This window comes from Neltuma alba, unplaced genomic scaffold (assembly GCF_004799145.2).
Source record: "Neltuma alba isolate B1F8T4 unplaced genomic scaffold, ASM479914v2 tig00012848_pilon, whole genome shotgun sequence".
In the NCBI taxonomy this organism is placed as follows: Eukaryota; Viridiplantae; Streptophyta; class Magnoliopsida; order Fabales; family Fabaceae; genus Neltuma; species Neltuma alba.
In genome coordinates, this window is record NW_021637234.1 from 253,313 (window position 1) to 280,929 (window position 27,617).

At 33.3% G+C, this 27,617-nt stretch overlaps 2 protein-coding genes and 1 pseudogene across 2 annotated transcripts; 1 reads left to right on the top strand and 2 right to left on the bottom strand.

Moving 5' to 3' along the window:
- Positions 1–1,943: 1,943 nt before the first annotated feature.
- LOC114731830 (F-box protein At2g02240-like) lies at positions 1,944–2,684 on the bottom strand (annotated as a pseudogene).
- An 11,009-nt stretch (positions 2,685–13,693) lies between these two features.
- Positions 13,694–14,784, bottom strand: LOC114731826 (F-box protein At2g02240-like). Its single transcript, XM_028919074.1, has 3 exons — positions 14,548–14,784; positions 14,294–14,412; positions 13,694–14,221 (listed from the first exon to the last, which is right to left on the bottom strand). Exons 1-3 carry the CDS (start codon positions 14,782–14,784, stop codon positions 13,804–13,806), a joined length of 774 nt encoding a protein of 257 aa, XP_028774907.1. The 3' UTR covers positions 13,694–13,803.
- Positions 14,785–21,639: 6,855 nt separating this feature from the next.
- Positions 21,640–27,227, top strand: LOC114731832 (receptor-like protein 9DC3). The gene is made up of 2 exons (XM_028919076.1): positions 21,640–21,718; positions 25,708–27,227. The coding sequence occupies exons 1-2, from the start codon at positions 21,640–21,642 to the stop codon at positions 27,225–27,227; spliced, it is 1,599 nt and encodes a 532-aa protein (XP_028774909.1).
- The last annotated feature ends 390 nt before the right edge of the window (positions 27,228–27,617 follow it).

The window sequence follows — 27,617 nt, forward strand, 5'->3', positions numbered from 1 at the left end:
GGAGTCAAAATATATAATTTGTATTAAATGTACGCAAAGTATATATTTATATTTAATTATAAAAAATATTTTCAAATTATCATATGGTATATAATTTAGTAAAAATAAAAGAATCGTATGAATTTCCATTTGCCCCTTCTTATATAATTAATAATAATTTGCCCCTTCTTATATAATTAATAATAATTTGTATGGGCTGATGCATTGACTGATATGGGAGGACGGGCGAGCTTTGAAAAATAAAGCGGGAAAAATCAGTGCAACACGAAAGACCTTTTCCTTTTTTTAAAAAAATTAGTTTGATATTTGATTTAGTCTTAAATATAAGACTCTAATCCACTTTATCTCTCATATATATTTATTTTTTTAATATAGTCCTTATAATAATTGCACATGTTAAAGATTTAATCAATTGGTGGTTCTAGTTAATACACATAATTAGTGAAAGGTATTTTAGAGAAAACAACACTTATTTATTACAAATGACTAATTTAACTAATTTTTTTTAATATACTCGAATTAGTTAAACTAACTCTTATATTAAGGATCAGATGAAGTATATATTAAAATTATTTTTGGTTAACATTTATCTAGTACTCAAAAATATTTTTTTAGATGGTGTCAATATCTTAAAGTATTTTATGATTCATTTAGTATCTTAAAATATTTTTTCACGTGCATTTAATGTTTTAAAAATTTTTCTATTTCTTGATATTGTCTAGATAAATCATAAAAGACTTTAGAATACTAGATTCTGAAATATGTTTTTAGGTAAGCCCAGTCACAAAGTATTTTAGAATAATGAACACATGTAAAAATATTTTAGGTACCAAATAGATCACAAAATACTTTAAAATACTGGATTCTTAAATATTTTTTCAAATGCATTGTCAGAAAATATTTTAGAACACTAAATACATATGAGAAAATATTTTAGGATATGATAAAATATTTTAAAATATTGAATATATCTAAAAAAATATTTCAGAACATTAGATAAACTTTAACTAAAAATAATTTTAATACATATATTTTTTTGTAATGAAAAAAAATAGAGGTCCCTCATGCTCAGCACTCAAAACGTGGGCACTCCGCGCTCATCATCTAACATGCGGATCCGTGCTCTCCTGCTCTTTTTGTTTTCTTCTCTCTTACTCTCTGCCTCTCACTCTTTGAGCAATATGTCTTCTTCGATAGTCTAGAAGTGCTTCTTTTGTTTTTTTGGTTGCGCTCTTCCTCACACACACGATGTTCTTCTCACTACACAGTACTCTCAAATAGCAAGAGCTCTTACTCCTCAAGAATCATTCTCTTCTCTTTTCTATGATTTCTACACTAAAAACTTCTTCCCTTCTTTTTTTTCCTGATCGATAATAAACTTGTTTCTTCTTTTTCAGAGGATCTAAGCCTCTGCGTTCTCTAGACGATTTATTTTCAAGAGTGACTCGGCAACCCGCCCAACCTAACGGGTCCCCCAGGTTATGACCGAGTTATCCCGAGTTAAAGGCTTGACCAGACCAGACAAGTAACCAGGTTGACGGTTTTTGGTTCAACCCGGCCGTCTGGTCCAATTTCTAATACTATGGTAATTTGTTTCTTCTTTGTTTAAATTTTGGAATAAGAAGGACATAGTATTATCCAACTCAATTAACACACATTATTACAAAGATTCGGTAGAGAAGGAAGTGAAGCCCTTAATTTTACATAAAAAACACTGACCTGATATGGAGATAGATAAGATCTATCATAGACTCACAGCATAGGCTCACCATCCACTAATTCAGTTTGGGCCTAATTTCTAATCCTTGAATGACAAGGCCCTTCTTCCACTGTCCATTGAGCTCACAAAGTGCCATTTCCAGCTCCTGGTCATCTATTCCTTCATTGAAGAAGTCCCCCAGTTCGATCTCCAACCGTCCATCTGCTCTCTCATTTGGATACTGTCAATTAAGATTCTCTGTAGGAATGGCACGACTCTGTACTTTTCTTGGATCCAAATAGACGAATCGCTTGTGAGTATCATTATTATTCCTAGCAATCCCAACAGAGACCTCCGCCGGTTTGTTTTTGAGCCCTTTGGTGCGAGCAATTAATTTAAACACAAGGTAAGCAGCATATAGAGTTGAAGGAGATAGCATGCGCGTGTCAATGCGCCCTCGAATTTCTAGCCAACAAACGTCACGAAGTTCAGCAACCTCCGAAAACCTGTTCTCCGACACCGAAGGCTACCCCCAATACATCGGAGTGCTTCCCCAGACAATAAAGAGACTTCCCGAGGACAACATGAAACATTTCGCCCCACTAAATTTATCCAGTCAAAAGCTCTGAACAATAAAGAGGCATGAGATTGAAGCCCTCAAGTCTAAGTAAAAGAGGATGGGAATTACTTAGGCACTAAGACTAGAAGAGTTAAAAACGAAATAAGATTTGAGATAACGAGGAGAAAGAAGGGGAAGGAATACCTTAAGACCATCGTCGATGAGGTGGGGCTGGTGGGAGAGAGAGAGAAAGAGATGCTTCTTGGAAGAAAAGGAGGGAGGAGGAGAAAGGAAGGAGAGGCAATCAGGAGGGAAGAAGGAGTCCCAGAGGGCATCAGAGACGGCGGCGGAAAGGAAGGAGAAAGAAACGCAGGAGAGTGTTGGAATATTTTTAAAATGAAGAGATGTGTTTTTGAGAAAAGTCATGTCCTTATAGAAATTTATTAGATTAATAAATTTATATGAGGGGTTATGTGTTTATATAAATTAATAAATTTATTTGAAGGGTGTGTCTTTATATAAATTAATATATTTATATGAAGGGTTATGTAGGAAGTTAAAATATTAAATGAACCTACATACTAAATACATTGTATTTAACAAAAGGTCATGTAGGAAGTTAAAACATTAAATGAACCTACATACTAAATTCATTGTATTTATTTAAATTATGTTGGTTCATGAACCAACATATGGTTGTGACTTTTTATTTAGTAAGGTTTTATTCTAAAAGGTATCTCTTTAAGGCATCATTCCATGCTCTATATAAACCCTTCACCATCACTTCATTTGGAGATATAGAACACAATCACTAAGATCAAACTCATTGCCTTTGTCTTTGAGTGCACGCAGAGATAGAGTCAAATTATCACTTTGTAAAAGCCATTGTTGTCTTTGCTTGAATTTTGGAAGTGCAATCCATATTCAAGGGTCTTCATTGTATCCTGAAGGAAATTCGCCGGTCAACCCAACTTGCACCCTAAAAGATAGAAATAGGTGGGGGCGAATTAAACCTAAAGGAAAGTGCTACCCACGCCTTGAAGACATAGTGCACCACTTTCTTCATATCTTCTTCTTGTACTCTTCAGAGAACCATTCCCGCCAACAATCTTTAGGCTTAAGGCGCAAGTACAAATGGCTTCTTTGAAGGAGTTGACTTCAAATTTTGTGAAGTTGGAGAGATTTGAAGGAGGCAACTTTCTGAGATGGCAGAGGAAGATGAAATTTCTTTTCACAACTTTAAACGTGGCCTATGTTCTCAACACTCCCAAGCCTCAAGAGAAGGAGGATGAAACTATTGCTGAAATCAGGGAGAGACAGAAGTGGGAGAATGATGACTACATTTGCACTGGACATATCCTCAACGGCTTCTGTGATGCTCTCTTTGATGTTTATCAAGATACAACCTCTGTAAAGGATCTTTAGGACAAACTTGAGGCAAGGTACATGCAAGAGGATGCTACAAGTAAGAAATTTCTTGTCACTCATTTCAATAGTTATAAAATGGTTGATGGAAAGTCTATCATGGAGCAAATGCATGAAATTGAACATATTTTGAATAATTTCAATCAACATAAAATGCATATGGATGAGTTCATTATTGTCTCATCAATCATAGACAAACTTCCTCCTTCATGGAAAGACTTCAAAAAGAGTCTCAAACATAAAAAAGAAGATATCTCTCTTGAACAATTGAGAAATTATCTTCATTTAGAAGAGGAGTATAGAAAGCAAGACGCTGGAAAGGAAGCCAAATACTCAAAAGAAGGTACATGTGGTGGAGGAAGGACAGTCCAACAAGACCTCAAAGAAAAGAGGGAAGGATAAAGACAAACCCCAACCACAGAATGGTCACAAGAATAAGAAAAGGAAAGGTAACTGATCCAAAATATTTTGAGTCTGTTGGCATAATACATCAAGTAACTGCTCCTTATTCCCCACAACAAAACGGTATAGCTGAAAGAAAAAATAGAGTTTTAGTTGAGATGGTGAATGCCATGTTATCTTACTCTGGTTTGTCTAATGGATATTAGGGTGAAGCATTGCTAACTGCGTGTCATATATTAAATAGAGTTTCTAATAAAAGGAACAAGATAACCCCATATGAGTTATGGAAGAAACAAAAACCCAATCTCAATTATTTTCGAGTTTGGGGATGTAGAGCAATAGTTAAAGTTCCAGAACCTAAAAAAAAAAAATTGGGTGAAAGAGGAGTTGAATGCATCTTTTTGGGATATGCTGAGAATAGTAAGGCATATCGATTCTTGGTTATTGAACCAAATGATTCATACCATGTTAGCAAAGTCATTGAATCAAGGGATGCAATGTTTCAAAAAGAAAGGTTCAACCCAATTCTTAAATTCAATGGTGTTTCTCATTCCAATGAGAAAACAAATCAAGAGGAGAATGTATCTACTAGCAATGACTTAGAAGAAATAGAACTTAGAAGAAGTAAAAGGGCTAGAAAAGCAAAAACTTATGGTTCAGATTTCTTCATGTTTCTTGTTGAGGGGTTAAGGGAAGAAATTGAAAATTGTTCATCTGTTTGTTTTAATTTAGAAAATGATCCTGAAACATTTGAGGAGGCTATGAAGTATCAAGATGCAGCTTTTTGGAAAGAGGCTGTGCAAGATGAAATGGATTCAATAATGGGAAATAAAACTTGGAAATTAGTAGACCTCCTGCCTGGTTCTAAACCTATTGGTTGTAAATGGATTTTCAAAAAGAAATTAAAAGTAGATGGACCTATCGATAAGTTTAAAGCTAGGTTGGTTGCTAAGGGCTTTACACAAGAGGAAGGAATAGACTATTTTGATACATATGCACCGGTTGTAAGGATTTCTACAATCAGAGTGCTAATAGCACTTGCTTCCACATACAATCTTGTTATCTATCAAATAGATGTTAAAACAGTTTTTCTTAATGGAGAGTTGGAAGAAGAAGTGTATATGACACAACCAGAAGGATTTGTGGTTCCTGGTCAGGAACACAAGGTGTGTAAGTTAATTAAGTCTCTTTATGGAGTTAAGCAAGCCCCTAAACAATGGCATAAAAAATTTGATGAGGTAGTTCTAGCAAATGGATAGAAAATCAATGAATTTGACAAATGTGTTTATAGTAAATTTCATAATGGGAAAGGTGTCATGATTTGTTTGTATATAGATGACATGTTAATTTTTGGCACTGATTTAAATGAAGTAAATCAAACAAAGAAGTTTTTGTCTAAAAATTTTGACATGAAAGATATGGGAGAAGCAAATGTCATACTAGGAATCAAGGTTATTAGGGATAATAATTGTCTTGGTCTTTTACAATCTCATTATATTGAGAAAATATTAGGGAAGTTTAATTGTTTTGATTGTTATCCTGTTTCTACTCCATTTGATTCCAGTATGAAATTAGCACCAAATAAAAGTTGTCCTGTGAGACAACATGATTATTCAAAGGTAATTAGATGCTTGATGTATGCTATGACATGTACAAGACCAGATATAGCATATGCTATGGGAAGGTTAAGTAGATACACAAGCAATCCAAGTCAAAATCACTGGCATGCTGTGGATAGAGTGTTAAGGTACTTGAAAGGAACAGTCAACTATAGTTTGACCTATAGTGGTAATCTTTCAATTTTGCAAGGATATACAGATGCCAGTTGGATAAGTTACTCATAGGATCATGCTTCCACAAGTGGATGGGTCTTCACTTTAGGTGGGGGTGCTGTTTCTTGAGGATCTAAAAAACAAACCTGCATTGCAGACTCTACCACAGATTCTGAGTTTATAGCATTGGCTGCAAGTAGTAAGGAAGCGGAATGGCTTAGAAACTTGTTACTTGGAATTCCCATATGGCCTAAGCCAATGGCACCAATATCTATCCATTGTGATAGTCAGTCTACTCTTTCAAGGGCTTATAACCAAGTCTATAATGGGAAATCACGACATATTAGATTGAGACATAGTTCTGTGAAAGATTTGATTATGAATGGAGTAATCTCCATAAGTTATATAAGATCTGAATTAAATCTTGCAGATCCTTTGACGAAAGGTTTAGCAAGGGAAATGATGTTAAAAACATCAAAGGGGATGGGATTGAAGCCCTATAAACCTTGATCACTGATAGCGGAAACCCAACTCACACTTGACTATCATATCAAGTCTTGAGTTCAATTGTGAAAGTACGCTATTAGAGTGATTGCAAGTACTTGACATATTTATACATCCCAAGGTTGAAAAGTACTTGGTAACCATGAGATTTAAAGGGAGAAAAGGTTGAGCTTTAATTTGGCTCTTAATGGACCTGTAAGCATATATTTTGCTGGAGCATTAATTATGGTGGTGCTCTTGACAGAGTCTACCTATATGAGAGTGAAGTGGGGCCGCTTCTAAGAGTCTAAGGGCTTGACTCTGAAAAATCTTCATGAAAAGGATACGGACACAAGGCCATAAACGTGTCATTTTAAGTGGCATACAATGGTTCGAGATCCCATGCGTGAGTCATGCACACCTGTTCATATGGGATAATTGGTTCAAAACTTAGTCTACCATATTATTTCGAATGGGTGAAACCATGTCTTGCTTAGGTAAAGATTAAAATCCTTGAGATATCTTTACTGAAAACATGAGATTTCCGAAGTGATAAGAGTTTGAGTTCATTTTAAAAATGGTGGGGGATTGTTGGAATATTTTTAAAATGAAGAGATGTGTTTTTTTAGAAAAGTCATGTCCTTATATAAATTTATTAGATTAATAAATTTATATGAGGGGTTATGTCTTCATATAAATTAATAAATTTATTTGAAGGGTTGTGTCTTTATATAAATTAATATATATATATATATATATGTGAAGGGTTATGTAGGAAGTTAAAATATTAAATAACCTACATACTAAATACATTGTATTTAACAAAAGGTCATGTAGGAAGTTAAAATATTAAATGAACCTACATACTAAATTCATTGTATTTATTTAAATTATGTTGGTTCATGAACCAACATATAGTTGTGACTTTTTATTTAGTAAGGTTTTATTCTAAAAGGTATCTCTTCAAGGCATCATTCCATACTCTATATAAACCCTTCACCATCACTTCATTTGAAGATATAGAACACAATCACTGAGATCAAACTCATTGCCTTTGTCTTTGAGTGCACGCAGAGATAGAGTCAAATTATCACTTTGTAAAAGTCATTGTTGTCTTTGCTTGAATTTTGGAAGTGCAATCCATATTCAAGGGTTTTTATTGTATCCTGAAGGAAATTCGCTGGTCAACCCAACTTGCACCCTAAAAGATAGGAATAGGTGGGGGCGAATTAAACCTAAAGGAAAGTGCTACCCACACCTTGAAAACATAGTGCACCACTTTCTTCATATCTTCTTCTTGTACTCTTCAGAGAACTATTCCTGTCAAGAAAGAGCCTACAGGTATCGCGGGGGATGTGAAGAAAAGGATGTGGGTGATGCAAGCTTCGGGGAGATTATCCATAAGGGCCTGAGTTTTGTATGGAAGCATTGTTACTTTGTTAGTGTAGTGTTCGGCTTCGGGGTGGGGGAGGGCTCCTTATAAGCTGCGAATGCTTTGCCGTTAAGCTTTCTCTTTTGTTTTTAAATACTCTTCCGGTCCTTAATATAAGACCTATTTAACTAATTTGATTAGATTAAGAAAGTTAGGTAAGTTAGTTAATTATAAGAAATGTAACACGTTTTTTCTAAAATATCATAATCATCTTTTTTAATACCTCCTCTTCCTCTTCTACTTGATTATAGTTGATAGAGTATCATAAGGATAATTTAGAAAAAACTGATAAATATAAGAAATAAATCTTATATTTAGGATAAAAAACAACTCCACAATCCGTTCCTAAAGACTGGAAGAGTATATTATTTATTTATTGCACAACCTTCACTTTTTCCGGTTTTCCTCCTCCGTTTTGACTTTTGAACTACTATACGTCCCCAAAAGTCTTCATCACCTTCTGCGATTCACTGCTCTCGGTCACCGATTGTGGCTGGTGTTGAGATAAACACAAATTTGTAACTGCCACCTCAACACCTTTAGATCACAATCTAATTATTAATATCCCTTGATTGCTAAGAAGGGAATCTTTTATCCTAAATCACCGTCCACCTCTGTTTCAACAGGCTAACGAAGGAGGGTAGGCCATTTCTTGTTGTACTCTACTTTTCATTTTAATGTTACTCAGTTTTATATTCCCGGGGGGGGGAATTCAATTGAGAGAACATATCAATTGAAGGGATCCAAGTCCTTAACAACTCGCCCAGATTTTATTATCAAAAAAATAATGAAATTCATAAAACTGTGAGGTACGGAGACTAACCCTGACGAGCACCAAAATAATTCACCATGACTTTTCGAAGAAAAAACACACAACAAAGTTCACATAACTCCCCTCTCACGATGCGACCGACTGGATTTTGCTTTTAACAATACTAATACAGACCCCATGCGATGCGTGGGGATGAACATGTAATCTTTTAAACAGCACAAGGTTAGGCGCTTTTATATGTTGATTTGTTAAATGAATTGGCAGTTCTCTTGGCAACACACAAAATTGAATAATATTACGGAATAATTAGTTGAAACTCAGCCATATGCTTTAATTTTTTAAGGATAATATCGGACGTCGTAAGTTTATAAAAAATAAATAAATAATCTATATATGTTGTGGTGGGCGGAAAAAAAAAACTCATCTATACATGCTGACGTCAGAATTGTCAAAATACAGTTAATTCAGGTTCAAATATTCTTGGGCTTCTTATGAGATGCGAAGATTATTAGACTATTAGAAACAATGAAAAATATAACCTTAAGTTCTTATTTAAAAACAAAATATTGAAAAGCAGATATTCTTATGTAAAGTTCTTATTCCATGTAAGTAATAAATATAACCTTCCAAGAGCTAAAACATTAAAATATCCAACAAATGAAAACGAGAAATGATAAAAATTTCAACAAAATTTGATTTGATAAACTATTTAGGGGTGTTTGGATAGAAATCAAACTATAATTTCAGAAATGCTTTTACGGATCATGAAGTAAATATATGAAAAAAGTTATCTCGTTTTGCAAAAAAGCGCTTCTGAAACTGCAGCTTTGAGAATGCCAAACACCCCATTAGTAAGAAAACTGATATTTTTGTTAAATTGATAACAAATACTACCTCCGGTCCTTAATATAAGACCCCATTTGACTTTTAGTTTGGTCCTAATTATAAGACCCCAATCCATTTTGTCTCTCATATTTATGTATTTTTTTCCAAGATAACTCTTCTAATAATGATAGTTCTAACCAATATACTTAATTAGCAAGGATATTTTAGGAATGACAACACTTATTTATTACAAATAACTAACTTAACTTACTTCCTTAATTTTCTCAAATTAGTCAACTGGGTCTTATAATTAGGACCGGAGGTAGTAGTAAAAATGTCATTTATGAAAATTATTATGGGGCGCTATTCCCACACCAGCTCCTAACCATATATATATATATATATATATATATGCGTGTGTGTGTGTATGTATGTATATGTATGTATGATTCATTCTTCTATTGATCTCTCACTCTGCCACCTTCAAGCCATTTAACTACTTAGACAAGAACGGACAACATATTCCTCTCTTTGGTTTTAAAAATTCAATTATAATCAACCGAATTTCTAAAAAACAATCTCTTGATAAAATTTCCTTTTTCAAGCTCCTTAATAAGATTGAGCAGCCCCGACATTAGAATTTAATTCAATGATGCCTTCATCAAACTTGTCTCCATGGATCAGATATTTATCTATCACACATTTCATCAAACATCTTATGTGCATCCAAAATCAACTAATGAACAAACACCATAATACAAAAACTAGCAACCGTACACTTCATTGATGATCATAATAATCTCCTAGGGTTTCCTAAATTCCTCTTCGTACCTTTCATTTTAATCCAGAATACACACACACACATAAAACAATGTCTGTGCATCTCCACGTTCCGAAATAAGGATTGAACAACTTTAATTTAGCATTTAAGCCCACAATACGTTGAACATCTTTAACTGCCTCATTCCAACAAAATTCCTCTATTACAAATTTTAACACACACTTTGTGTGCACCAATATTCAAACCATATACACAGCATACCACCACTCACAGCAAACACTACAGACAAATACAGAGACAGATTTGAAGATGAAGAACAAACACATACCTGCACAAAGACATCAAAGAGAAAGAAGTAAGGGGTGAACTTCTCACATACACAACGTTGTTGAATGAAGGAGGACATTAACAATGAACAAGGAACATAAAATGAGAGCGAAGATGAATAACAACGTGGAGCAAAAAAAAAGCACGGCCTAGGAAAATGGTGGACAGTTTTGGTACCAAACGCGCATCATCAAACAGCCAGAAAGATGAGGAGGGTGAAGGGGAGAGGGAGAGCAAAATGGCGATGGATACTCCCCACCCCCCCCCTTCCAAGCGTCTGACCCTCCCCTCCCTCCCTCCCTCCCTCCCTCTGATCGTCGAATGAGAAAAAAAATCTGATGGGGTCTTCTTTTGTTTTTTTAAATAAGAAATATTTGGACCTCCCACTACATTCACTTTTGATGCATATCTACAACAAATCATTAAAATATTAATTAATAGTAAAATTATTATGTTATTCTAATCTCAGGACTATTATCATTCCTTTCTTTCTTCCTTTCCCTTTTTTTCTCTAAAAAAACTTACCTAATCAATTAATTGATTATTGTTGATTTTTAAAATTCTCAAATGGCTGGGTCATTACATTCCTTCCCCCTTATAGAAATTCGGTCCTCCAAATTTAGATGCTTGGATGGTACACTGTAACCCCTTATTAAAACCACCATACAACTTAGAAATTATATGACCCTACGAGAGTAGATGAAATGGGGTCAAGCCTCCCCAACCTTAGCATACCAGATAAGCAATTACCACTTCTTTTTTTTTTTTTTGGAATGTAGAACTGCATACAACTTAAACACAAAATACAAGAAAAGGCTAGAAAAAATGCCTCCTTGCCTCTCTCATCAGCCTCCGCCTCCTGAATAAAAAGTGGAGGTTGATTAAAGATGCAAAATATTTCCTGTGATCTATGAGCAGATTTCGCTAACCTATTTGCCATCTTGTTCTTATCTCTACAAGTATGGTTAATCCAAACCTTCCAATTCCCATGGAACAGCAATCTCGCATCATCAACTGAATCTCTGTAGGGGTGGTCATTGTCGCACTTGGAGCTTAGATTTTATAGGTTTTGTAGCAGCTAAAAAGGGACACATGAATTTGCAGAAATTTCTTATACTAAAAAAAAGGTCTCCGCCTGTGTGTGTGTGTGTGTGTTTTTTTTTTTTTTCTTTTTTTTTTTTTGGGCAACCCATAAAGGCATTAAGTATAACTTCTAGAGAGGAAGAAAATAAATCGCTTCAAATAAATCATCACATTCCTTAAACACTCTTTCTTACAAAAACATTTGTAAATTTCCTTGAACTTTTCTTTGTGCCTCTGTTTAAGAATTTAATAATGATAATACAGATCACTTTTCACTTAAAATAGAATTCTGAACTTAATATTTCGTACTGAGAAAGGAAAAAAAAATGCTTTCAAATAGAAATCTAACCCAAATCAAATGAGTGCCCAATGGAGATACTAGATGTAACCCCTTTACGCAAGTGCTTAAACTTATGTGTTGTTGTCGAACAAAACAAAAGGACATTAACATGTGCCATAATCTAGTATGCAAACCTTTCCTAATATATATATAACTTACATGTCTTGATTTTTAGGCTAATAACAAAAGGACCAAGCTCACCAGTCTTGACGCAAAACTTTGACCAAAAAGATAGCTATGCATTTTTTTATTAAAATTCAAAACAACAACGAAGCACTCACACCATCACTTTAACACAATTTTAAGATACTGCAAAACGTATCCTTGTGATTCCCCTACTTTGTTTTTTTTTTTTTTAAATAACACTGTACATTTGCAGCTATTAAGAGAAGAATTCACTTATGATAAATCACACTCATATGATCATTTTCGATCTTAGTTATATAAACATTAGTTGCATCTATAACTAAGTGCTTATCAATCAAATCACAACCAAAATATTCAGAATCAGATGTGGAGGAATCAATGGAATCACATGAACTAAAAGAATGTTCAGCTGGTTAAATGCAAGGAGATTTAGCACAAAAACGAGTATAGGACAGTGAGTGACCAAAATTAATGGAATACAGCTCAAAATGCAACTTAGAAGTCCATATCTTTTGTCCCCAAAATCCAATATTTGGTTTTCTTCAAGCTTTTGATCTAGTTAGCTGCAAAATTTTACAATTTGGTTCCTAGTCAATGTAATACAGCAAGAGGTAGCAAAGATTCACAAAGCTTGCCATGAATTTCAATGAGATTAGTACAAATGCCAGATTAACAAACCCAAAGCCTAGGAAAAATCACAAAACACAATAATAGCAAACATGCTAATGCCCACTGAATGGCAGGCTAATGCATTCAATTATCCAGTTAAGAGACCCACTAGTTAGCTGTACAAGTCGGAACCTAGTGAAGTATGCCCCAGTTCAGAGATTTCAGATTATCTTCAGTCACAGCCAGCAGTCAAAAGTCGACAGAAATCCAGTATTGCACCATAATGGGGAAAAAGATGAAATTTTCAGCAACTTTAGTTCAAATTCAAGGGAAGATACCAACAAAAATCCGAGGGTTCAATTTAACAAATCAAAACACAATCAGCAACTAAATGACAAATCAGACTACTCTCAATAGACTAACAGCATGTTTGATCCAACACAGGAGAAATGTTCAGATTTAAAGCAGTGAACTCAATGGGCAATGGTCAATCAAGCCAAAAAATCATCTTTAGTGCAAAGAAAAATCCAAAAACACCATTTAGCCCAAGATTCAAACAAATTAAAAGCAATATATCAGCAGGACTAAAATCAACTTCAGTAAGTCAGGGACAATAATCTGCTCAAACCTCAAACAGTAGTTTAAGGTGATGAGTGTGCAGAAGTTCACAAGCATAGCATAAGAACAATGAGCTCTTATCAGTTGAATGGATGCACTTCCAGACAAGTTTGAGACTAAAGAAATATGCAATTTCAATTCAAGAATAGTAGCAACTAATTAGAGAGGAAGGCAAGCTCTTTCTTTTATATATGTGTATATATATTATTTTTATTATTATTTTTCCGTTAAAAATAGCAGAAAAAATTTCCAATGCACTGATTCCAATTTCCAAAGACACAACCACAGTTACTCCCAACTAAATACTTGGGATTTTTGGTATATTCTCTACCAAAAGAAAGTAAAGAAAGCGTTAAGATCTACAAGACTTATAATATGCAAGATGACATACGATTTAAAGAAAACAAGGCATAACAAAGATTCGGTAGAGAACTAAGGAAGTAAAGCCCTTAATTTTACATAATAACACTAACCTGATATGGAGATAAATAAGATCTATCACAGACTCGCAGCATAGGCTCACCATCTACTAATTGAGTTTGGGCCTAATTTCTAATCCTTCAATGACAAGGCCGCTCTTCCAGTGGCCAGTGTTGATCTCACAAACAGCCATTTCCAGCTCCTTGTCATCTATTCCTTCGTTGAAGAAGTCCCCCAATTCAATCTCCAACCATCCATCTGCTCTCTCGTTTGGATATTGTCCATTAAGATTCTCGCCCTGTGCTTCTTGTGGATCCAAAAAGACGATTTGCCTCTGAGCATCATTATCATTCCCGGCGATCCCCACGGAGACCTCCACTGGACTGTTTTCGAACCCTATAGCGTCGGGAGTTAACTTAAACACGAGGTGAGCCGTGTACAGAATTGAAGGAGACAGCATGCGCGTGTTGATGCGCCCTCGAATTTCCAGCCAACACACATCAAGAAGCTCAGCAACCTCCTGAAACCTGCAAGGTACGTAGCAGTTCCACAGGTCACGTCACGAAAACGGCAAAGTAGCGTTTCTATTATTGACTCACCTGCTCTCCGGCAGCGAAGGCCGCCCCCAGTACTCCGGAGTGTCTCCCCATATAATCGAGAGACTTCTCGAGGATAGCATGAAACATTCCGCCTTGCTAAATTTATCCAGCCAAAAGCTCTGAATATACATGAAGAGGCATGAGATTGAAACCCTTAGGTCTAAATAAAAGAGCATCGAAGTTACCAAGGCACTAAGATTGGAAGAGGTAAACAAAATTGAGAAGATACGAGGAGAAAGAAGGGGAAGGAATACCTTAAGACCGTTGTCGATGAGTTGGGGCTGGTGAGAGAGAAAGAAATGCTTCTTGGAAGAAAAGGGGGGAGGAGGAGAAGGGGAGGAGAGGCAATCGGGAGGGGTGAAGGAAGCCCAGAGGGCGTCGGAGACGGCGGGGGAAAGGAAAGAGCGAGAAACACAGGAGAGCCTACACGTGTCGCGGGGAGATGTGAAGGAAAGGATGTGGGCGATGCAAGCTTCAGGGAGATCATCCATGAGGGTCTGAATTTTGTACGGAGGCATAGTCAGCGCTGTGCTCGACTTCACAGTAGAGAGGGCAGCTTATCATCCATAAGGGCCTGAGTTTTGTATGGAAGCATTGTTACTTTGTTAGTGTAGTGTTCGGCTTCAGGGTGGGGAGGGCTCCTTATAAGCTGGGAATGCTTTGCCCTTCAGCTTTCTCTTTTGTTTTTAGATACTCTTCTGATACTATTTACAAGACACTTCTAACATGTTTTATGCAGATTAAAAAAAATCTTAAATTTTATTAACTCTTATTTAAAATTTAATGACTTTCCAACTTTATCCCTATTTAATATACATTATGTTTCATATAAATGAAATCAACACAATAATAAATAAAGGGGTAAAATTATACATCCATACAAAAAATTTCTCTCGGTACCCTATAAATAGGACCAAAAAATAAATTCTCTTCCTGTCCTATAAATAGGACCATAGGAGTATATTATTCCCTCAGTCTCTTATTATAAAATTTAATTTTTTTAATGGGTTTGTTTTTTTAGTAAGATCTTTTTTAAGTTTGTATAAATATTTAATATATTATTACCTATTTTATTCTTTGTTTAATGCATTTAATATAATCTCTTTTTTCATTTATCTTACTAGTACTCTCACATGTGCCTATTTATATATAAGGATATATTTAAAAAAATTGCTTTTCTTACATATTAATTATTTTTAACTAATTTTAATTTTTTTTAAACTATTCAATTTAGTTAAAAAGATCTTATAATTATAATAAGTGACGGAGTAGTATATAAACAAGAAATTATAATTCAAATTGAAAATCGAAAACGCCATAGCAACGGAAATGGTGACGCAGCGGATGCTTCCAAGACGGGACAATTGTTGGGTTTCAACTACTTCAATTTAACAAATTAGAAAAGTGGGGGTTTTAAAATTTTAATAACAAGATGTAAGATAAAAAAAAGTAAAAATTTAATTAAATGCTTTTAATCCTATTTCAATTTTTTAAAACAAGTCTATGGAGGTAATCATGTTTGAGGAATTATAGGCATTAAATACAAACACTTTTTTTAATTGAAATTTAAATTTTAGTTTGCCATATTATAAGAGATTAACTCATTCTATTATACCCCACCTTGTTGATTAGCGTTTGCTTTAGATACTTAAGCCTTAATTACCTCACTATTGAATTAACAATGGGTTATTTCAAGCCATTAGTCATCTAAATGTCCATACCCTCTGTATTTGCAGGAACAAGTCTTGCACCTTTTTTTAAAAAAAAAAAAAAAAACTTGAGCCTTTTCGCTTTGCTCTTTACTTTTTGTAGCTGTTTTTGTTTGCCTGTATTCCTCCCGTCTCTCATTATAAGATCTAATTTTTTAAATAGATTTGTCATAAGATCTTTTTTGAATTTGTCTGAATATTTAATACATATTACCTATTTTACCTTTATTTTAATGTATTTAATACATTTTCTTTCTTCATTTATCTTACTAGTACTCTCTCACATCTACCCATTTATATATAAAGATATATTTAGAAAAAATTACTTTTACTGCATATTAATTTTTTTAACTAATTTTAACTATTTTTTTAAACCATATAATTTAATTTAAAATATTTTATAATAAGGGATGGAGTAATATTTATTTATTCCACAACCTTCACTTTTGCCGGTTTTCCGCCTCCGTTTTGACTTTTGAACCATCACATGTCCCCAAAAGTGTTCATCACCTTCTGCGATTCGCTGCTCTCGGCCACCGATTGTGGCTGGTGTGGAGATAAAGTGATAAACACAAATTGGTAACTGCCACCTCAACACCGTTATATTAATATCCCTTGATTACTAAGAAGGGAATCTTTTATCCCAAATCACCGTCCACCTCTGTCAACTTTCAACAGGCTAACGAAGGAGGGCGGGCCATTTCTTGTTGTACTCTGCTTTTCATTTTAATGTTACTCAGTTTTATATTCAAGGGGGAAAAAAATTCAATTGAGAGAACATATCAATTGAAGGGATCCAAGTCCTTAACAACTCGCCCAGATTTTATCATCGAAAAAATAATGAAATTCATAAGATAGTGAGGTATGGAGACTAACCCTGATGAGCATCAAAATAATTCACCATGACTTTTCCGAGTCTTGAACCTTTGCAAGAATCAACTTCCCAACTAACTACTAACCTTTCTAACTAAATAAGCAAATTTATTTAATTAATGACTTTTATTGATGATAATTTTTATATTTTATAATAAATAATTAATTCCAATTAATTTTATTTATTTATGTAAAGTTATTAATTATTAAGTGTTTATAATAATGAGCGAAGGGAATAATATCTTTATAGATAATTCTTGTACGAAACGGTTCTTCCACGGCTCAAGCGTATGCCTATATAATATATATATATATATATATGTATATGTATATATATGTATTTATATAACTTCAACAGAATCCAAAGGTCCAAGGCTTGGATCAAATTCTGCTGCCTAAACACTATGGTAGACTTGGTTTTAAAAGGCTTTCTTCTCTCAACAATACTTGTAGTGCCAAATTGAATAATATCTTAGTTGAAATTTGAATATATTAAATTAAATAAAAAGTATTATTATTAAATGAAATTTTAATTAGAGGTTCAAATAAAAAAATTAGTAATTCATTTTGAATTTGAATAACATCTTAATTGGGATTTAAATATATTAAATTAAATAGGAAGTATCATAATTAAATGGTATTTCAGTTGAAGGCTTAAATAGAGAAATAAATAATTAAGTAAATTTTGAGCTACCTAAGATAATGTAATCTATTAGAATTTCAAATCTAATCAAATATACTACTTTGTGCATGGCACAAAGGAAAAATTTGTGGTTGATACCAAACAAGCACTCAAAGTTAAGGCTATGCCAAAAACACCTGAAACCCGGTCTGGCTTGCAACAACCCGATTTATGTTGAGGGCGTGAGGTTAATGCGCAGAGAGAGAGAGAGAAGGAATAAAATGAATTTTAAAATATAAAAAATAGTTTTATCAGACTATTTTATTTTACTAGAATATAATATGGAGAAATTGGAAAAGAAAATGGGAGTGAAGTCTTGACAACCCAAGTCTATGTCCGTGTATGTATTAAGGGAAAAAATGACAGCTCAGATCCTCTTTTTATTTTTGTATAATCTGCTCGTTTTTTTAAAAGGAAGGAGCAAAGTTTAGTGCACCACTCTAGTAACCCGACAGATCAAGTCCAACCCAATCTTAGTATCGAGTTAAATAAGGCTGAACAGGATTTCAGACCAAACATTTCAACCTGATCATTTTTCAGACCAGATTTCAGACTGATACTAAACCTGGTCCAACTAGGTATTTGTGTGGCCCTACTTAAAGTATGAATGGAAGATGCGATGAGATGGTAGGAAAAAGGGAATAATTAAATATTACACCAATATCTTATTTCCTAAATTAAAATGCTTTATCGTAAAATTAGTTTTTTTTTTTGGGTCCAAACGTAAGATCAGTTGCTAATTATAACATTTAACCAAGTTTGCAAAATTTGTTTAGTATATTATTATTCCTTATTACGGGTATATTAGAATGGGACTCTCTTTTCCTCTGCGCCGGGGGAAAAAAAATTGGGACTCACCATTCTTGATGAATGGGCTGGACTTATTATTGGGTGATATATGGGCTGGACTTTTACCCCAACCCAAGTTTGATAGCTTTTTTAAAAAAAGTTTAATAAAGAGCATTTTAGTTATTTAATTACATTTGTAAAATAATATATCAGACGCTACTTCCTCCTATAAGATTTTGACCTCTTAAATGTCTAAATTAGAATATTGCAATTTACAACTTCTTTTTATGTCATTTTCCCTATAAATAATATACATTAATTTTTTTAAAATAATTTTAAAAATTTTATCTGGGTATTTTAGTATTTTTAATTTGTAAGTCCCATAAGTGATTAATCCATCTTACATGTTTTTTTTTTTGCTAAACATAGCTATCCTCATGTTGGTGGCTAGTACTAGGAAAACGAGCACGGGCTCAAACTTAAACGGGTCGGCCTGTTTACGCTTGAGTCCTAGAAATGAACCATTTTTTCAAGTCGGCACGCGAGATGACAGGCTTGGGTCAGCCTGCGAGCTTTTGGCCCGTTTAACTAAAATGTAATTTTATTTTTATTTTTATTATATTTTATCAAAATAATAAAAATGAAACAATAAAATTACTAATAAAAGGTATAAATAAAAATAAAAATAAGTCACAAACATAAATATCATCATGTCTAAACATCTATCACAGTGTAATAGAGTCTATTGAATAAACAAACTAAATAGAGAACAGACATAAACAACTAAATAAGCACTAAGTTTAGTAAATAATTACAATGTGGATGATCTAGTTTAGTTATAAATAATTAACAAAAAAATTTAACTAACAAACATAGTATCCATAAAGAATAATCATTTGTCCTACCAACAAAGAAGAAAAGAGTCTGTCATCCCTAGTTCTAAATTTGCTTCTAACTATAAAAATGATATAGATCTTTATTTTAATTCAAAAGATTCTTTAACCAATTCTATTTCAAATATAAAAAATGTGAGAGAATGACAAATAAAGACCGTAAAATTACACATACAGTATTTTAATAGGTTTTGACAACTTATAAATAACAACACATTTTTGTGAATATACCTAGTTTTAAATTTTGCAATTTTCATTTTTTTTTGGGTTATTTTTCCAACAACTATGGTGATTTTTTTTTTGTGAATGCTATATGTGTGAGCGGCTAAGGTAAGTGAAACTAAAAGTATGCTATATGTAAAATATTAAGATTTTTCTTTTCAAGTTAAGAAAAAAATATATAATTTTTTTTAAGAAATGTTGTCGGGCATAAACGGGCCAGCCTGTTTATTTTTCAGCCCTACAAGGCTAGCTCTTTTAAGCCTGACTTCAAAAGGCTCCAAAATACAAACCCAACTCTCAACTTAAACTGGTTTAAACGGGCTCGATCCGTTTTTCTGACTTTATTGGTGGCAATCCTATTCGAAGTTATTAAATAATTTTACTGGAAAAATTCCTATAAAGTTGACCAATCTCGAATTTTTAGGAGTCATCAACCTTTCAAGGAATCAACTTGAAGGCTGTATTCCTAGGGGCCAACAGTCTGAGACTTGCTCAAGTGATTCTTTTAAAGGTTTCTCAGACTTCCTTTTTTTCTATTTTGGGAATCAAATGTTCAATTCATTGTGCGATCATGTGAAAGAAAAATGATTATTGTACTTTTTGCTTAATATGTTAGCCGATTTAATTTCGGTAGATCACAATCTTTTTTCTGTTTGTTTTTATTATCATAAGCTTAAAATGAGTAATTGTTTTTCATAGTAAAAAGCGATCAAATATATCGACTGCTTTATTTATTTTGGGTGAGACCACTTTATAAACAAATACTAAATAATTACGAAATATATGATGAATTGTACTTTCGTTCTCTAAAAGAACAAATTAAAACAAGACCTTGAGAGGGATGGGATAAGAAAAATCAAACTGGTAAAGACGCATAAAAAAAACCTTGTTTTTGCATAGTGACTTGTAACTGGAGATTGACGTTAGTGTGGAAAAACAAAAGAACGAGACAACAAAAGAATTAGCAGCAGAACAACTAAAACCAGTGAAAATGCATTATCATGTCGTTTATATGTTAAAAGACTTTAAAGTCAATGTTTATTTTTGAATAACTTGTTGAGTTGGAAATGAAGTTACGAGAGGGTTAAAAAATTTGATAGGATTAAACTTTTGCCATTTTTAGTAGCAGACTTAACGAAATTTATGTATTAATCAATATGTTTTTTTTTGAAAGGTATACGGTATATGAATTTCAAGTATGCAGTATTAAATTGAAAAAAAAATTATTCCGGATGTTTAAATTTAAAATGTAAGAATTAACACATACAAAGAAAATATATAAATATTGTATATTGAACTTTCTTTTCTTATTTATTGAGACACTTGATCGGGGCATCAAATAAAAGACAAATGAAACATTTAGAATCTCATCTTTTTTACTGATAAATATAAGTATTTTCTTATTGAAAATAATCTTATTCAAAATACTGCCGTACAAGAAATATAAATATTTCTTCAAACTGCTACTCATCTTTTTCGGGTAAGAAGAAGCTCCCTTTTGAAAGGAAGAGGGGAAGCGAAGTCTGGATTGGTCTCAATTTTTTCGGGCTGCAATCAATTTTGTTTGATGGCCTACTTGGGCTTTTACGTTTAATGGGCCTCATTGGAGTCCGTTAGCCTTCATCTCTATATATACGGGGAGAATTATAATAAGATTCAAGTAAAGAAAATAATTATCAATAAGTCTTAATAATAAGTGAGTAGTTGTTATTTTTTAATATTAAAATTTGTTGCAAGCTGCTTTGTTGTTGATGAAAATTTTTAATAATTATATTTATTCTTTAAGACTTTATAGCAAATTTTCATTATATATAACGAAGTTCACAATAATTCCCTATTGCGATCATGAATTCCATTTTAAAATAAGGCATGATAGATTGGCAAGGATAATCACGATTCTCCATTGCTTTAAAACCTCATTAATTCCTATTCGGCTATTCCATCGTAAATACCTCTATAAGATGGTACTTTTGAACACTACATTTTTTTTTTGGGCTAACTTTTTTTCCAGTGAATAATTCGAAAGGCTAAATTAGCCCATACAGAGCACATCCTTCCTCAGCGTGTCTGTGACACATGGAGGAGGAGTGGAAAAATAAAAGAAGCCGCGTGAAACTGAAAGAGCCTCTTCAGCTAAGTATCTGCGACAGCATTTCCTTCTCTAGCACACCATAATACATGGATATCCCATTCTCGGTTCAATATGCTGATGATCTCCTGCATGGCCACATCCTCATCGTCCTCCGCAAGCCCACAAGTATTGATTCTCTCTCCTAACTCAAGACAATCACTCTCCACCACACTAGCAATGATTTTTGGGCTGACTTTGATGAACCTCTAGACAACGAATTTCGATCCCTTCAATTCAACTTTCACAATTGAGAATCGATTAAAAATATTAGCCATTAAATTGTGATCACCTAAGTGTTTTGAGATAATTTTCTTTATTTATTTATTTTTAAAATAAGTTACCATTATATCACAATCTAATAATTAATATCCTTTAATTGGGAATTAATTGAGATCGCCTCAAGTGAAGGGATCCAAATCTGCAAGCAACTCTCTAAGATTTTATAAAAAAAAAATGAAGATCATAAAATATTGAGGTGTAGAGATTGGAGACTAACCCTGGTGAGCATCCACATAATTCACCATATTTTTTTGGGGCAAAAAACACAACGAAATTCACAATAATTCCCTATCTCACAATGGAAATGTGTGGTTTTTGCTTTTGTCAATAGTACTGAATTAGTGAATTTCTTCATGACGTGTATCGTTCCTATTTTATTGAATGTCCGCTGGGGAACATTTTCTTCTCAATCTGCAAAATGAATATTATTACAGATTTCTTTTCTGATCGCATAATATATATTTTGTTTTCCTTGTATAAAAAAAAATATAGATTTTGTTTTGTAAACATGAGTATTTTTTTATTAAAGGCAAAATATACAAATGTATATTAGATAGACCCCAAAAAAGTATTGGCCTGACCCAATATTGGCGTGAATCAATTTCAGCTCATAGATTATTAACAATCAACAAAGAGATACAATAATCTTCAGATTTTATTCCCCGAAGAGATAGAACGATCTTACATGTGATGGGCGGAGTGACACAACAAAACGAGTCCACTTTTTGAATTTTTTATAAGATGCTCATTAAAAATAGATTATTTGAATTTAAATCTAGAGTTACTAGGAAAACTATTTAAAGTTAGCTTTTTAACAAGTCAAAAAGCTTCTCAGACTTGATCTCTTATCAACTCATAATATGGCCTGAATTGGGATCCCTTGTCACATAAGTAGATGTGTAGAATAAGCAATAATAATACAAAAAAAAAAACAATAATTTTTTAATTTAGTGTTGCTGATGATAAGCATGCCATTGCCATCATCTTTCAGTGCCAGATCATATTACACCCATTCGTTTTTTTTTTTTTATGAAATATTATACCCGTTCTACCCACCGGCAAAGTGCCTCTAATGCGTCTTGTAATACCCTAAGTTTTTAAACATTTTCGTTTTTCCTAGTTCTTACCGTTTTAAAGATATTTATCAAATTATTTATAAATACTCAAATTCGTAATGTCCTGTTATAGAAAATATCTCGCAAATTAAATGAGTGGCAGAGGTGCGGGTAAACTACGCGTATGGACTGTTGAAAACTATGAAAGCAACCATGTAGAATGTATATGTATGATGGAGACTATTTATCATCTAATTTAGGCTAATTAGATGATATAAATCACAAAAAAAAAAAGAGGAGCACGGCACTCAAAGTCTTTGTTGAGGATTTTATAAACATACTTGCCCCACAAAAGGGACACCCTAAACGCTCACTAGTTCTTTCTTTTTTAGTGTCCATAGGTGTCTTTTTATTAGAAAACATTTTGTTTGAGGTGTGAACGTGTGGTTTCTGGTTAGTTACTAGATATAGCAAGGAAAAAAATTGTACTGAACCAACCAGTTTAACCAGAAAACCGATTTTATTTGGGCAATGAATTTGTCGAGAGTTGAACCGGTACTGAATGGTGTGAATCAGTGATGAACCGAATCAAATAATTATGTTGCTATTGGTCTTTTTTTTTTCATTCAATTCCTAATATCTTAGTCAGTATAGATTTGAATGAATTTTAGTATGATTTTGGCATAAATGATTATTAATTTTTTTTTTTTGCTATAAAAAATGTTTAGGTGAGTTGGATCTTAGAGGCTTATTAGGGCCAAGACATGCCTCCAAGTTGAAAGAGCGCTTACAAAAATACTTATAGATCGCTCATTAGTAAGATCTCTATTTGTAGGTTATGAGTCAACTACTTACTAATTGGACAAATCTTGTTGGCCAATGCATCTTGTAATGCCCTAAGCTTTTAAACATTTTTTTTCTTTTTTCTTAACCGGTGCGAAATGACATAATTTTATATATTTTTATATTTTAAAAATGCGCTTGTCATTTTTTCCTAGTTCTTAACGCTTTAAAGATATTTATTAAATTACTTATAAATACTCAAATTTGTAATATTCAGTTATAGAAAAATATCTCGCAAATTAAATGAGTGGCATAGGTGCGGGTAAACTGCGCGTATGGACTGTTGAAAACTTTGAAAGCAACTATGTAGAATGGATACATATGATGGAGACTATTTATCATCTAATTTAGGCTAATTAGATGATATAAGCCACAAAAACAAAAAGAAGCACGGCAGTCAAAGTCTTTGTTGAGTATTTTATAAACATACTTGCCCCACAAAAAGGGCACTCTAAACGCTCAGTAGTTCTTTCTTTTGTAATGTACATAGGTGTCTTTTTATTAGAAAACATTTTGTTTGAGGTGTGGTTACTGGTTAGTTACTAGATATAGCAAGGAAAAAAAATTGTACTGAACCAACCAGTTTAACCAGAAAACCGGTTTTATTTGGGTAATGAATTTGTTGAGAGTTGAACCGGTACTGAATGGTGTGAATCAGTGATGAACCGAATCAAATAATTGTGTTGCTATTGGTTCTATTTTTTCTCATTTAATTCCTCATATCTTCATCACTATAGATTTGAATGAATTTTAACATGATTTTGGCATCAATGATTATTATTATTTTTTTGCCATAAAAAATGTTTAGGTGAATTGGATATTAGTGACACATTAGGGCTAGCACATGCTTCCAAGTTGAAAAAACACTTACAAAAACACTTACAGATCGCTCACCAATAAAGTCTTTATATCAACAGCGGGATTCAAACTCATGACTTTATGGGTTATGAGCTAACTTATTACTAAGTGGACAACTCTTGTTGGTCAATATGTCTTGTAATGCCCTAAGTTTTTAAACATTTTTTTCTTTTTTCTTAACCGGTATGAAATGACATAATTATATATATTTTTATATTTTCAAATAAAAATATTTTAAAAATGCGCTTGTCATTTTTTCCTAGTTCTTAAGGTTTTAAAGATATTTATTAAATTACTTAGAAATACTCAAATTTGTAATATTCAGTTATAGAAAAAAATCTCGCAAATTAAATGAGTGGCATAGGTGCGAGTAAACTACGCGTATGGACTGTTGAAAACTATGAAAGCAACTATGTAGAATGGATATATATGATGGAGACTATTTATCATCTAATTTAGGCTAATTAGATGATATAAACCAAAAAAAAAGAAAGAAGGAGCACTCCAGTCAAAGTCATTGTTGAGTATTTTATAAGCATACTTGCCCCACAAAAGAGGTATTCTAAACGCTCAGTAGTTCTTTCTTTTCTAGCGTACATAGGTGTCTTTTTATTAGAAAACATTTTGTTTGAGGTGTGGTTACTGGTTAGTTGCTAGATATACCAAGGAAAAAAAATATACTAAACCAGTCACTTTAACCAGAAAACCGATTTTATTTGGGCAATGAATTTGTTGAGAGTTGAATCGATACTGAATGGTGTGAATCAGTGATGAACTGAATCAAATAATTATGTTGCTATTGGTCTTATTTTTTTTATTCAGTTCCTAATATCTTAGTCAGTATAGATTTGAATGAATTTTAGTATGATTTTGGCATCAATGATTATTAATTTTTTTTTACTATAACAAATGTTTAGGTGAGTTGGATCTTAGAGGCTCATTAGGGCCAGGATATGACTCCAGGTTAAAAGAGTGCTTACAAAAATACTTACAGATCGCTCACTAATAAGGTCTCTATTTGTAGGTTATGTGTCAACTTTTTGTCTTCAAATAATTTTGGTGGTCAATTTCCATATTCAGTTTCAGATCTTAAAAATCTCCGGACTCTAGATTTGTCAAACAATGGCTTCCATGGAAAAATTCCTTTTTCGATTTTTACTCTACCATCTTTATCTAATTTGATTGTATCTTCTAACCAGTTCACTGGTCATATCGGCGAAATATCTGCTTATTCACTACGGTCGCTTGATGTGTCTAACAATAAGTTGCACGGCCCAATTCCAAGGTCAATTTTTCAGCTTCAAAACCTTACACTCATGAACTTTTCACACAATTGCCTTTCAGAAAATGTGTTGTGGCACCACTTGTCATGGAAATACATGCGTTTTCTTGATTTAAGCTCCAACTCCCTTCAAGGAGAGCTTCTTCCTTCTATTTGCAATGCTAACACACTTGATATTCTTAACTTGTCCCATAATAATTTCACCGGCACCATTCCACACTGTATTGTTAGCTCTAACCTTACTCTTTCTGTGTTGGATTTACAAAATAATAGTTTCTCTGGCATTGTACCTGAATCATTTGAAGTGGGGAACGATTTAAGAACCCTAAATCTGAATGGCAACTTTCTAGAAGGGTCACTGCCTCGATCTTTGGTCAATTGCACAAGGCTAAGAGTCTTGGATCTTGGCAACAACAACATAGAAGATGTATTTCCCCATTGGCTAGAAGCTCTTGAAGAATTGCAAGTACTTGTTCTTAGAGGGAATAAATTCCACGGTTTTATCCCCAGTTTTAAGGACAATAGAAGCCATGCCTTCCATATGTTAAGAGTACTTGACCTGTCCAGCAACAATTTGAAAGGTCCTTTACCTGCATCATTCTTCCAATCTTTCGAAGCTATGAGGAGAGTAGATGGAAAAACTCGCTTGCAGTACTTGAATTATGCAAACTCTAGCTATGAACAGAGCATTTATGAGGACTCCATTGACATGACCTGGAAAGGATGTGAAATTCATCTACAAAAGATATTGACAGTATTCACAAGCATTGATTTATCCAATAACATGTTTGACGGAGAGATTCCTCAAGTTATTGGAGAGTTCCATGCATTGAAGGGGCTCAATTTCTCACATAATAGGCTCATTGGTGCAATTCCTATCTCAATAGGAAATTTGAGGAATTTGGAATGGTTGGATTTGTCATCAAACAATTTCACTGGGAGAATTCCTACAGAGTTGACTAATCTCAATTTTCTCGAAGTCTTGAACTTGTCAAAGAATGAACTTGAAGGTTGCATTCCTAGGGGCCAACAACTGGAGACTTTCTCAAGTGATTCTTTTAAAGGAAACAAGGACTTGCGTGGTTTTCAACTCATGATTCCATGCAACGCCTACGAGGAAAGACAAGAACCACTTCCAAGTTCTGGAGATGGATTTGAATTTGGATGGAAACCTGTGGTGTTGGGATATGTATGCGGAGCAGCATTTGGAGCAATGTTGTTTCAGGTTATAATGTTCACAGGCAAACCTCAATGGGTTGTAAGTCTGGTGAATGATCCGCCAAAGAGGAGGAAGAGAAGGGTTAGAAAGTGTACGTAGCAGTTATGTCACATTTCCTTTTTCTTTCTTGCTTTTGTTTTTTGTTTTTCTTACTGAAATATTTCCTTCTTGTGTTATTTTGCTTTTTGCTTAATATTTTAGCATATTTAATTTTGGGAGATCACATTAATCTTTTTTCTATTTGTTTTTCTTATCATAAGTTTAAAATCAGTAATTGTCTTTCTTAGTTAAAAAAGAAAAAAGATAAAATATACCTATTTCTTTATTCATTTTGGGTAAGAACACATAATAAACAAATAAATCTTAAAAAATTTCAGAACATATGAATTTTAGTTTCATCTACGAAAAAAAAAATTAAAACAAGACCATGAGAGGGAGAGGAGAAGAAAAGTCAAAATAATAAAGACGCACCAAAAAGGATGTTAACAA

Bases quoted from the DNA above. Each gene is read 5' to 3' on its own strand.
- LOC114731826 (XM_028919074.1), bottom strand. From the start codon at position 14,784: ATGGATGATCTCCCTGAAGCTTGCATCGCCCACATCCTTTCCTTCACA. The intron at 14,413-14,547 runs GTATTCCTTCCC...ATGTATATTCAG, and splicing joins TCATCGACAACGGTCTTAAG to AGCTTTTGGCTGGATAAATT. The intron at 14,222-14,293 runs GTGAGTCAATAA...CGTACCTTGCAG, and splicing joins CCTTCGCTGCCGGAGAGCAG to GTTTCAGGAGGTTGCTGAGC.
- LOC114731832 (XM_028919076.1), top strand. From the start codon at position 21,640: ATGGATATCCCATTCTCGGTTCAATATGCTGATGATCTCCTGCATGGC. The intron at 21,719-25,707 runs GTATTGATTCTC...TTCCATATTCAG, and splicing joins CGTCCTCCGCAAGCCCACAA to TTTCAGATCTTAAAAATCTC.